Source organism: Salminus brasiliensis, chromosome 14 (genome assembly GCF_030463535.1).
Source record: "Salminus brasiliensis chromosome 14, fSalBra1.hap2, whole genome shotgun sequence".
NCBI classification, from domain to species: domain Eukaryota; kingdom Metazoa; phylum Chordata; class Actinopteri; order Characiformes; family Bryconidae; genus Salminus; species Salminus brasiliensis.
The window spans coordinates 25,331,921-25,343,433 of NC_132891.1; the positions used below are offsets into that span (position 1 = coordinate 25,331,921).

The 11,513-nt window shown below is 38.2% G+C and overlaps 1 protein-coding gene across 1 annotated transcript in view; it reads right to left on the reverse strand.

The window, feature by feature from the left end:
- Positions 1-11,513, reverse strand: part of slc2a4rg (SLC2A4 regulator) — a 60,551-nt gene that overhangs the window by 9,621 nt on the left and 39,417 nt on the right. The window contains exons 3-7 of the mRNA XM_072696375.1: positions 9,384-9,484; positions 7,804-8,045; positions 3,950-4,050; positions 1,734-1,983; positions 964-1,071 (exon numbers count right to left, since the gene is read on the reverse strand). Coding sequence (XP_072552476.1) covers positions 964-1,071; positions 1,734-1,983; positions 3,950-4,050; positions 7,804-8,045; positions 9,384-9,484 — 802 coding nt within the window. The remainder of the gene's footprint in view (positions 1-963; positions 1,072-1,733; positions 1,984-3,949; positions 4,051-7,803; positions 8,046-9,383; positions 9,485-11,513) is intronic.

Below are 11,513 nucleotides of genomic sequence, written 5' to 3' on the forward strand. Positions count from 1 at the left end.
ATGAAAGGTATATACATTAAAATATGTTTCACCATCTTCTTCTGTATCTGGTAGCAGTATATGAACTTAGTGTCTTGAAATAATCACTTTGCCAAAGCAATTCTATAGAGAACACACTTTTGCACATATTAGTTCCTAAATACTGATTATATTAAAGCAAACACATAAAAAATTACAAATACAAATAATTCTGACACCTGCAAATAAACAGCAGTTGTGCAGAAAATAGAAGAATATGTGAAAGGATGGAAATGATCACAACAAAGGTGTTTAAACATTTGAACATGATTGTATATGACAATAATGCCTTATTAACCTTTAAATAAAGTAATTGTGTTGAGATAAGTAAACAAATAAGAAAGTGAGATAAGATGCTGTTGCAGGAAACAGAAAGTAGAATTTGAGTCTATTTTTCCTCGATAGAATGGGCTATCATGCTGAATATAAGGTATACATATTTAACCAACTGCTATAATTAAATAACTTGTATGCAGGAAGCATTTATTCACAGTACTTTTTCCTATAAGAAGCTATGCTTCTTTAACTCAGGAAATAAGCTATAAGACAAACTGTGAGCAGCTCAGACTGTCATTGGTTTGTTTAAATTCTATGTGATCTCATATAATCATAGTGATAAGCCCTGACCTTCTTTATGCAGGGGGCCATGGTTGGAGAGTTCTGTTTTTGCTCTTTTTCCCACTCTGTTTAAATATTTCATTTTACTTTCATTTTGCAAATATAGAAAGTGAATTTTCCATGTAAATAAATAAATAAATAAATAAATAAATGAGGGAATGTGAAAGAAAGCCTTTAAAGGAAACAATACGAATAAAGAAAATAAATCAAGACATCAATAAATACATGCACATTTTAATTCTCATCTTTAGTTTAGCAATTATAAAAAAGGCCACAAAACAAACAAATATATAAGGAATATAAAGACAGAAAAAACAGCTTCCTCACCGGTGGGCCTTTAAAGATGACAGGAGGTGACTGCCAGGAGACGCTGATGGCGCTCTGGCTGTGGGGCAGCTCAGAGGACACACTGGGAATGTTGACAGGAGCAGTGGCCTGAAAAGCAGCACACGTTCATAAGAAAGAGACTATGCAGAACTGAGCCACAGATAAAGAGACACATTGCAACCTAAAGGTGTATACACACCACACAGCATAAAGAGTTTTCATACACTGATGACGAAGGTCCACCAAAGCACTGAAGGTTTGAAAACTGATTTCTCGGGTATAAAAAAAAGAAATAAAGTAAATAATAATAATAAAAATAATAAAAGAGCTTCTCTGCTCTCCCGCCAGCTCTCTTGTTTCTTTGGTCTGAAATTCTGGTATTATGCCTGGTAACACACCACTGAAAATATTATGCGGCAACACTGTGAGCTGAAGTGCAACACAAGATAATCATGCTGAGTTAAGGTTGCCATAGGAACAGCCTCTTGCAAAACAACCATCCCCTGAGCAAATTATTTCATTAGCACATTTTTGTGTGTCAACACCTGAACATCGGCCAACACAAACAAATCTAGCAACATAAATAATATTGCCTGGAGACAGCTTTAAGCAGCAAAGGCCAATGAGATACGCGTTATCACTACGCCATGCTCTCAGTGTTGCTCTACAAATACATCATGATAAACACAAACTGGAATTTATATTATGAATATGACAAGTGGTTCCAAATGATCAAATGGTAGCATATAAACAAAAAAGGCAAAAACTACCTGGTAGGCGTGGTCAGTGCGGATGTGGCACAGCGTGGATGGCGCTGACTGGCTGAGTGGACTATGGATCATATTGGGCTCGGACCGCAGCATTTCGCTCGCCAGGGGGAAGACAGGCGGTGGGCCGGCTGTGGTGGGTGATGTGGGCGTGAGATTGGAGAGCCCTTCAGACAGAGTGTCCATGTTCACCTCAATCTCTGAGTAGTAGAAATCCTCCTCACCATCGCTGTAGTCTGAATCTCCATTCCGCCTACACAAACATACACAGATTTGCAAGTTCTAGTTCATTTAACTGGATTTAACTGAACTCTAGGGGATGTTTGGTGACGTAGATTTTTTTTTAAAAACATCCATCCCGACTACTACTGTTTCTCAAAGTTGTGTAAAGTGTTCTTTTGTCAGCAGCCTAAACATTTGTTGAATTAGGTCAGTCCGTTTAAAGGGGGTAAATTTGTATGCAATCACTTATTTTTTGACATTATATATTTTATTTCTTTGACAATCCTGTAGAAATTTGTTTTCCTTTTGACATTAGAGAGGGTTTTTGTAAATTCTTGTCAAAAAGGCAAATTATATTGAGCTATAGCATTATGACATTTTCCTGATTTTAGTGCAACTCCTCTATATAACAACTATGATTGGAAAAATCTGTGTTTAGGGTTGAGGCTTGCACTTAACCTTTCATAAAAGATTGGTCTGATTCAGTTTGAATGCACATCTATAATGTAACTATATAGTTCTATACTTTATAGTGGAGTCTCTTGATACGTTAATAACGTTTAGATACAATACTAAAGTAGCATTTAGTTTAGCATTTAGCATTTCTTACTGTCTTTACTGACGGTTATTGCTAGAAAAACACAGGTTTAGTTGCTGACTTATCTGTATAGTTCACCTGATTTATAGGATTGATCATAATTATAAAATTATATAAAAATAATAAATGTAAATACTGTAAATATCGAGTTTACTTCTAGCTAACACACTCTTTAAATCGCAACGTGTTTAATTTTATTCATTCCACATATATATTATGATGCCCACCGCAATGGAAAATGCCCTTGCATGATCGCAATATGTTTTTTTTTTATCTATACTGAACAAAATCACAGCCAGTACAGTGATTGTCAGCAGTATGGCCAGCAGTAAGATCTAGGCATATTGTAAGCCTACTTGTATCAATAGCATTACTATTGACACAGTTCTATTTTACTGGTAAAGTTTAAGGGAAATAACATCCAAAAAATGTTTTTATTTATATTTATATGTTTATGTATATTTAATAAAACAGGAAATGCTTAGCCTGCATTCTAGTTTTGACTAAACTTGTTGAAAGGGAGAAGGCTTAAGCAGTGTCAGCAGATGCTTGCATTTCCTTTGTTGAGAAAATAATATGCTCAAAAGAGATTAATCAAGATTGGCTTCCAAGCTTAAATAAGCACATGTGTAACATATGTGCGGTACTGTTTTGATTGAGATGCCTTCCCGCAAAAGGCCTGACTCAATAAGCCCAAATCTTGTGTTTTTAATATAGTGTTCAAAGTTCAGCTGTCTATCATTACAGACCATCAAAGAAAAGGACAGCATGTCAAAATTGAAATAGAGCTTTACACTTCCTCAGCAAAAACAAAATGTGTATAACACCTATGACATCTTGGAGAATATAGCTTTAATCCGAGTGCAACCGAGCAACAGCCTGTCTGTTAACAGTCTGGTTATTTTGTCAATATTTTTGCTTCTTGTCACTAAATAGTCAGTCAGCGGGGGGCAGTGGTGATCACACTGTAAATGGTTGTGCAGGCAGGGTAAAGAGGGACGGCTTGGGTAGCAACAAGAGGCTATAAAAACATACTGGCTACTACCATCAGAATGTTTTCTTATGCTTATCTACCCTCTGCTTCCCTTAATGGAGATGTGTAAATGGATAGCACACTTAAGCTGCATTACAAAGTGACAAAGACAAACTAGGCCCAAAGGACTGTTCTAAATCTATTTCCTCCCACCAACTGAGTGCTGCTATATTTTTACCTATACACGACACGCGCTGCTTGTTATTCCAGCTCAGCAAGTCAATACTTCACTGTATTGTAGGATAATAGGTTATATTGAACTGTTTTTTGAAACTTGTTTCTTTTCTCATTAACAGCCCTATTTTAGATAAGTACCTCCTGGACCTGTTGTTTTCGTGTGACATCACCTCACTAATGGATACCTACCCCAGGTGCACGGTGCGGATGTGCCGCTGGATCCCTGAGGATGTACTGAGGACCTTTTCACAGTTCTTCCACAAACACTTAAACATCACCTTCACAGAGTTCTGAAAGGAACACAACAAAGCCAAAGGAAGGTGTGTAAATGTGGGTTTTGTAAAGAGGAATTCCACAGGGCTCTCCATAACACGTACTCTGTGATTAGAAGGACATAGAACCATTCTTTGGACACGTTCAGTTTTGTATGCTACTAAAAAAAATCTATTCCTAGCTTCTAGCTACAACTAGCTACACCTGCTATAATATACATCATACTGTATTATAGATTAAGTATATTGTTTATTATTCAATATGTTTAAAATTTAAAGAGAAAAATCAGAAAAATGTTATGAAACTACATAAGGCAACTTTCAAAGATTTTTTACTGAATGCATTTTTTGTTACAGGCTGCATGTTGTAAGCACTAGGTACTGTTTGATGCCCAACCAACTGTTGCAAAGAGGAAGCAAATGTTGAACATCTCTTTAAAATAACTAGTTTGGTCAGGACATATATTTAAATAGAGAAAAAAGGGAAGGATATGAAAGAGTGAAATAGTGCAAAGAAAGCATTAGATCCACCCACACGTAGGCTAGACGGCCACAATTAATCATCATGGAGGTTTGATTACGCAAGACCCGATCCCTATCCACGGAATGCTTCTCCGTCCAGACCATGGCTCTTATATAATCAGCATGTTACTACGGCCTCATAGCTACACCAATCCCATAGTACTGACGCTAACAAACTAGGAACACAGAAAGCCCACAGGTAAGGCATTCACACCCACTTCACCTTTTATTTATGCTTATTCTCCTTTACCTTGCTGTCTCCTTCTAAGGACCTGAATTACAAAAGTGCTTAGTGTGCATTTTCAAGTTGACTACATCAAGTCATCATGAGAGGTTTTCACTGTACAGATCACAGATGACAGGTGGCATTAATAACTGTCTATGCCGTCTGGAGTTGAGAAGAATAGCAGAATAGATAGTTTGGACGGCCAACTGCAATGTAGGAACAAGGTGAGCCTTCATCATTGCTATCATCTAAACTGAACATGTTTCAAGCTGACCAGCTACTAGAGAACAGGCAACAATCGGGCGACTTCCGAGTACGCATAAATGCAAGCCCCAGCCTGCACTGCTAACACTAGAGAAAGTGTGTGGGTGTGTATCTGCGTCATCTTTCAACAGCAGAAGGAGAGAGAGAGAGAGAGAGAGAGAGAGAGAAAGGGAGTAAGCAAAAACTGGTTTATCTAGGTCGATTGAGTTAACCCTTTCTAGACATTATTAAACAGACTAGTTCCTTTGTGGCCTAACCCTCGGGTTCCACAAAGCTTCTAAAGCTTGAAGATCTTGCACAAATGAGCCATGGCTTAAATAAACAGGTCTAATCGTGCATAAGTTCTCATGCAAGAGGTGTGAAATTGCATACCTACTTATGAATGAACTTAGTACCACTTCTTTGCTAAGCGGAATCCATCTAATTTCCTACTATTCTTCAGGTTTCCTTTTCTATTCACCACATGGTTTGTATTGGCTAAAAGACCATATTCGTTCTTTGGGGCTTTCTGTACGCCGAGAAATAATTATTGAATTTGCCCACTCTCCACTAGCAAAGATAGGTATTTGCAGATGGGACCTACTTCATTAAACCTAAAGACACATAGGATAAGATAAGATAATCCTTTATAAGTCCCACAGTGGGGAAATTCTCAGTGGGATAGCAAGACACTCAGATGCAAAAATGTAGATAACGTTTATATACACAATATATAAAATAATGGAAGTTAAAAAAAACAATAACAATATTATTTACAGATAATTGCAAATTGACTCTTAATTGCACATTGTATTTTTACATTGAGGGATCTCTGTTCCCTGAACACATGTGTATGGTTTGAGTGTGTGTGTATGTGGTCCGCTGGGAGCAGTGCTGGTTGTGGAGTCTGACGGCAGCAGGAAGGAAGGACCCGCGATACCGCTCCTTCACACACTTGGGGTGAAGCAGCCTGTCACTAAAGGAGCTGCCCAGTGCTGCCAGAGTCTCATGCATGGGAGCTGTTCTCCAGCATGTATGCCAACACGACTACCACCAATATTACAGATAACTTTAATGTATAATATCTTTAATATCTTACAGCTGTAAATCACTCATATTTCCCATTTGACACTTGTGAAGAGGAACTAGGCAGTACAGAAGTACATTTTTCAACGGCTCTAAGCTACAAAAATGTTACGACAGGAAAGACAGCATAGCTGTTGCTGTAAATGGCTAACTGCCCATATTCCTTTAACTTGCACCAGTGTGGGTCAGTTACTACAATATTTTACCCTAAATTATTTACGGCATATCTTACTATATCTTTACTGCAGATTGTGCCCACTGTCTTCTATACAATTACACATACAGAAATGAATTAGATCCAGTATTACTTGCTACTTGATCTAATACTTCTCTTAATAGAGATGAAATGTGTATTTCTTTTCTTTTAGAAAAAACTTACTACAAAGTTTTAGCTGTAGTGAAAAAAATCCAGTCTGCTTCATCGTCTGCATCACATCGTCCTAGTAATCCCAAACACATTCACTGATTTTGAGGTCTGGACTCTGGGGTGAGCAGTATATTGTTCTGTTTTTTTTTTTCTCAGCGGGAGCTTCTAAATCAGCACCACATCCTTTAGGATCTACAGTGCTGAGTCGGCTTCTAACAGTTGAAGAATGGACAGAAACGCGTTTTTCAGATCTGAAGTCAGAAAAGCCTATACAATATCTCCTGAAAAATGAAAAACTAGTATTTTTTGACCACACAGAATGGGCAGGGCCATATGTGTAAAAGCTTTTGGACAGTGTAAGCGATTACTGTGTGTCAGTGTGGGATTGCACACAGTTGTGCTTTAGTCCTGAGTCATTAAGTCTATGTATGGACTTAAAGTGAAAGTTCAAGGGCAAGGATAGGGTGTCCAACAGTGAGGTTGAAGATTCTTGGGTGATTGGCGGAAAGTAGTGTATGATGAGCATTTTCTCTGTTTACTGCAATGCAATTACATCCAATTCCATTAAAAATTCTGCTTATACATTACCCTGCATGTTGTCGATCAGACAGTACTTGTTTTATGGCTAAAGTTTGCAATGGAGCTGAAAACGTAATGCAGCTAATAAGCAACATAAACCCATTCCCCAGAACAGTGCAACTTTCAGATCTACAGAGACCATCCTTCATTCATTTAATTTCTATTCAAAACAGCTATTAGGAGCAAATGATTCATTTCCAGGAGATATTTCTACATTTCTGAGTAGGAATTTCACAAGGAATGAGATAATCCACTTACATAAGGATGAGGGAAAGTCGAAGAAAAAAATAAGTGAATAAACATTGTGGGTCTAAAAGAATTTGCAGCTGATCAAGAAGCTCTTACTGATAAAAAAAAGGACATATAAAAAAGAACATTTGCCAATTGAACCACTGAAGCTGCTGCTGATCTCAGGACAATGGACTGAGTACCTCAGAGTTGAGAACTTAACATCACTAATGTGTTTCCCTGTAGATTTCTGCAGAAAAACTGAAAAGAATGGAAGCTGTAATAAAAGTCAATGACTAAGGCCTAATCGTTGTCTGTAACTTTCTGCATTTAAGATATAACTAAAGCAACAAACTTCAGACGTCTCTTGACTGATCTACTGAGTCTGGAGTAAAAAGAAATTGTCTAAAAATTTGTTTTTTTCCTCAAATGATTTCCAATATTTGAATATTAACCTTAAATACACCGTGTTTTGATTCCACCACTCAAGGCTGTCTACTTTGGCCACTTTGGCCCCTACCTTCCGTTTCCGCGGAATAGGGTCCTCGAACAGGAAGTGAGTGCTCTCGGCCTCCTCAATGTTGTCTTCGCCCTGTGAGGAGAGCAGGAAGCTCTTGCTGACATCGTTAGAGAGGGGTGGGGACGGTGTGGAGGGCACAGACTGGTCACTGGCGTCCCAGCTCCAGTTGCCACTGGTAGAGCTGCTGTAGCTGGCTGACAGGCTCTCCTTCCACACCCGGCTGGCTGGCTCTGGGACTGCGCCTGTAGGCGGAGCAATGGAGAATTGCTGCTACTGGCAGTTCGTTTTTTTTCCCACGTTGCACTTAATTTCAAATAGTCTTGTAATCAGGCTCTACAAAGCGGTTAAAAGTCTGACCGCATTGCTGCAGGGGCGTCAATATTTTCTCACTTTTCTTGAGACCAAATAACTGAATTGTGAAATTCCATTTCCCTTGATAAAAAACGCTGAGCATGATTTAGCTAATTAGTGCATGTCTGTTTGTACACAAGGAGATGTAGAATGGCTAAGAGGTTTGGGCTTTATGGACAAAAGTATTGAGACACACATTATTAAATATAGGTCAGTTAAAAAAATTAAATAATAGCAGTCACCATGAAGCCTTTGTTCACCAGTCACTTATAATTAACAGTATAATACACAGACTTAGAAACCACATGAGCTTATTTTACATATCAATAATAATAATAATAATAATAATAATAATAATAAAAATAAATAAAAAATAATAATAGGTATGTGTGCAAAGATTTACACAACATGACCGTTTTCCTTACTTGTTAGCTACAGTAAAAAAAGAAAGCCTACACTGACAACATTTAGGGTGGAGGTGGAAGATTGTGTAGATCCAGCCTTGCTCACATTATTTCTTTAAGCACTTTGTCCCAATGGTAAATTAATGTTTGTGATACTATAAGTTGTTGATACTGGTGTGGACATTGACCTCCATCAGGACATGGCTGACTTGCCCCACCCTCCCTAACACACACGCAGCAGGGATAAGGTTACACACGTACACCTCACATCACTGCCCACTCTGCTGTAACCCAAACGACCATGACCTTAATCAGCGCTATGTGTATGTGGCTAACTGGCACCCCTACCCTGTAACCTCTGATCTCTAGGATTACAGCATGTAGCTTTGCATTGACCCATGAAAAGGGGAAGGGAGAGGTAGGGAGATAGAAGTGTAAGGGAAAGAGAGAGAGAGAGAGAACTCAAAGCTTTCAGTGGTTTTGAGGGGTTAAGTCTGCTCAGCTTTTGCTTGATTGAAAAGATAAACAGCATCGGCGAACCATGGCATGACATGGCATGGTGCTAAAAATAGCACAGCCAACCCTGGCCCCTAACGACAGACATCTGCGTGGTGATGACAGCCATGGCAACAGTCTCTACCATGGCCAGGGTTAGGAGAAGCTCTGGTGCTGCAGCAGATTTAGCAGAGGCTAATTTCCATTACTTCTACTGAATATGTTCATCTTTAAATATCACTGTGCTTTAGAAACTTGTATTCGATAGTCACGCTAATAATGCTGAACTGAAACTGAACCAAGAGGCAAAAGGGAGGGTTCAAAGCCCACCTGAGGCACTAGAGGAGGGGTTCAGAACCAGAGGGCTGGTGGACAGTGTGGTTAGGACGGTGGCTGCCATCACCTCCTTATCAGCATGGCCTGAGGGCTTCCTGAGAAACAGAAAAAGAGAAAGAGAAAGAGAGATGGTGTTTATTAAATCCAGTGACCTATTTGTAAAGGAAAGTGGTACTACTTCTTTATTTGTAATTTTAAAATGAACCATTTATCAGCTTTTGGGTAGTCATATTTATTATTTATGAATATATGTTTGGTCTATACTCTCACAGTGCTCAAAAAACTGTTTAAAACACTTCCTACACACATCTGGGATGTAGCAGTACTGCATAGTATTACAGAACTCTTGAAGCAACAATGAACCATAATTATTACAGCTTATTAAAGCTTATTATTAGTTATTCACATAGACATCATGTGATAATACTTGCCACCCCCTCACAGAATAGGGACAGTGCGTACGTACATAGGACAGTCTAATAGCACATGCATCCAGTAAACCTGAGAATGAAATATTCATATAATATTTTGTAACATATCTGGCATATGTCCAACATTAGCTATGTTTGTTTTTAATCCTACACAGTTAGATTTGATGTACAACACTGCCAAACATGCACTTGTTCTCTCTCGCGCATTTTCTCTCACAAGCCAGGACTTAATTTTCGCTGACAAATACGCAATATGTGCACTGCAACAGTTTTCATGCTGCTGAACAGAAGGCCTGCGAAATATGGACCGGTCTGGAGATGGACTTTGACGGTCACCCAAAAACCTGCTGTATCTATTGTGAGGTTCTGTCTGGCCAGTCTGTGGACCTGGCAATCCCTGAACTGATGGCTACCCCATGTAGCCAGCCGAGCGGAGGTGACCTTCTCTTCTCTGATGATTCAGGGCTCACATATCAGTGCTAAAACTTATCCTAAGGCCTGACGAAAAAAAAATCTACTTTACACAACTTTTCCTCAATTCCAAATAAGGTAAATCAGCCAAGTCCAAGGGTGTAGGAAACTATCAATATATATCAAAGCATTGTGATAATATTTATTGCAATACTGTAGCGATTCTCAAAAACACAGTGATTTGATTGTAAATGACATTTCCATGCAATGAAAATGTAATTTACATGCAAAGATTGGAGGCAGACCGAGGTTCATTCTGTGTTATGTTTAAACCCGGAGCTCTAGATAGCAATACCCTGCAACCACCATCTTAAACTGGACACTATTTTTAAAGATCTATAGTCAATTACAGATTCAAGTGATCTAGCACGGTATGGCACAAAAAAATAGTAGTGTTAAAGAAATTGCTGCCAGGTCTGACATTTGGTTAAATAAGCTCAGTAGCATTTGGAATTTTGCATAATCTATTGAAAAGGGTGATTGTAGACATCCCCCACCCCCACAATCTTGTTACTGGTTGCCTTACAAAGTTAATACCTAACACTATTTCAGAAACAGGAAAAGAGTGACAAACAAATGAAGTATGAGCAGTGGTCATAATTTTTTATTAAAAATTATTATTAATAAAAAATAATATATAAAAATATATATATATATATATATAAAATAAAAAGTACTTGAAATGAATGTAATGAGAATATAATCCATAACATGAATCTGCACCAATTTTCTTTCTTTTATTTATTTTCATTTATTTATTTTTATTTGATTGGCATAGCTAGGGTTGAAATGGGTGTTTTTGGTATTTGGCTACTATGGGTGTAACAGTATATTGAGGTTAGATACTAGTTACGACTAAAGCAAACCCCAAAGCATTAGACAATGCTTATTTTCTTTTAGCAGTTTGTCTATATAGTGTTGTGTAGTCCCTCCAGAGGTAGTTAGTACAGCCTGTAGTGTATTAAGCAGAAAATATAAACACTCAACACACATACTCACATGGGTCATGTTTTAATGTAGGGCTAATACACCACTTAGGCTATATTTAAACATTCAAAGCTTAACCCTCCCAAAGAAAATAAAGGAAAACACACGCTTGCTAATTTGAAAGTAGTGGGTCTTTTAGCTCCTGTGTGCTATTAGCACTAGCCATAGACAGACGCCAATCAGCTTGAGCTAAGCTCAGCATGGTAATTTGCTAACTGGCTTACAGCTTAACATT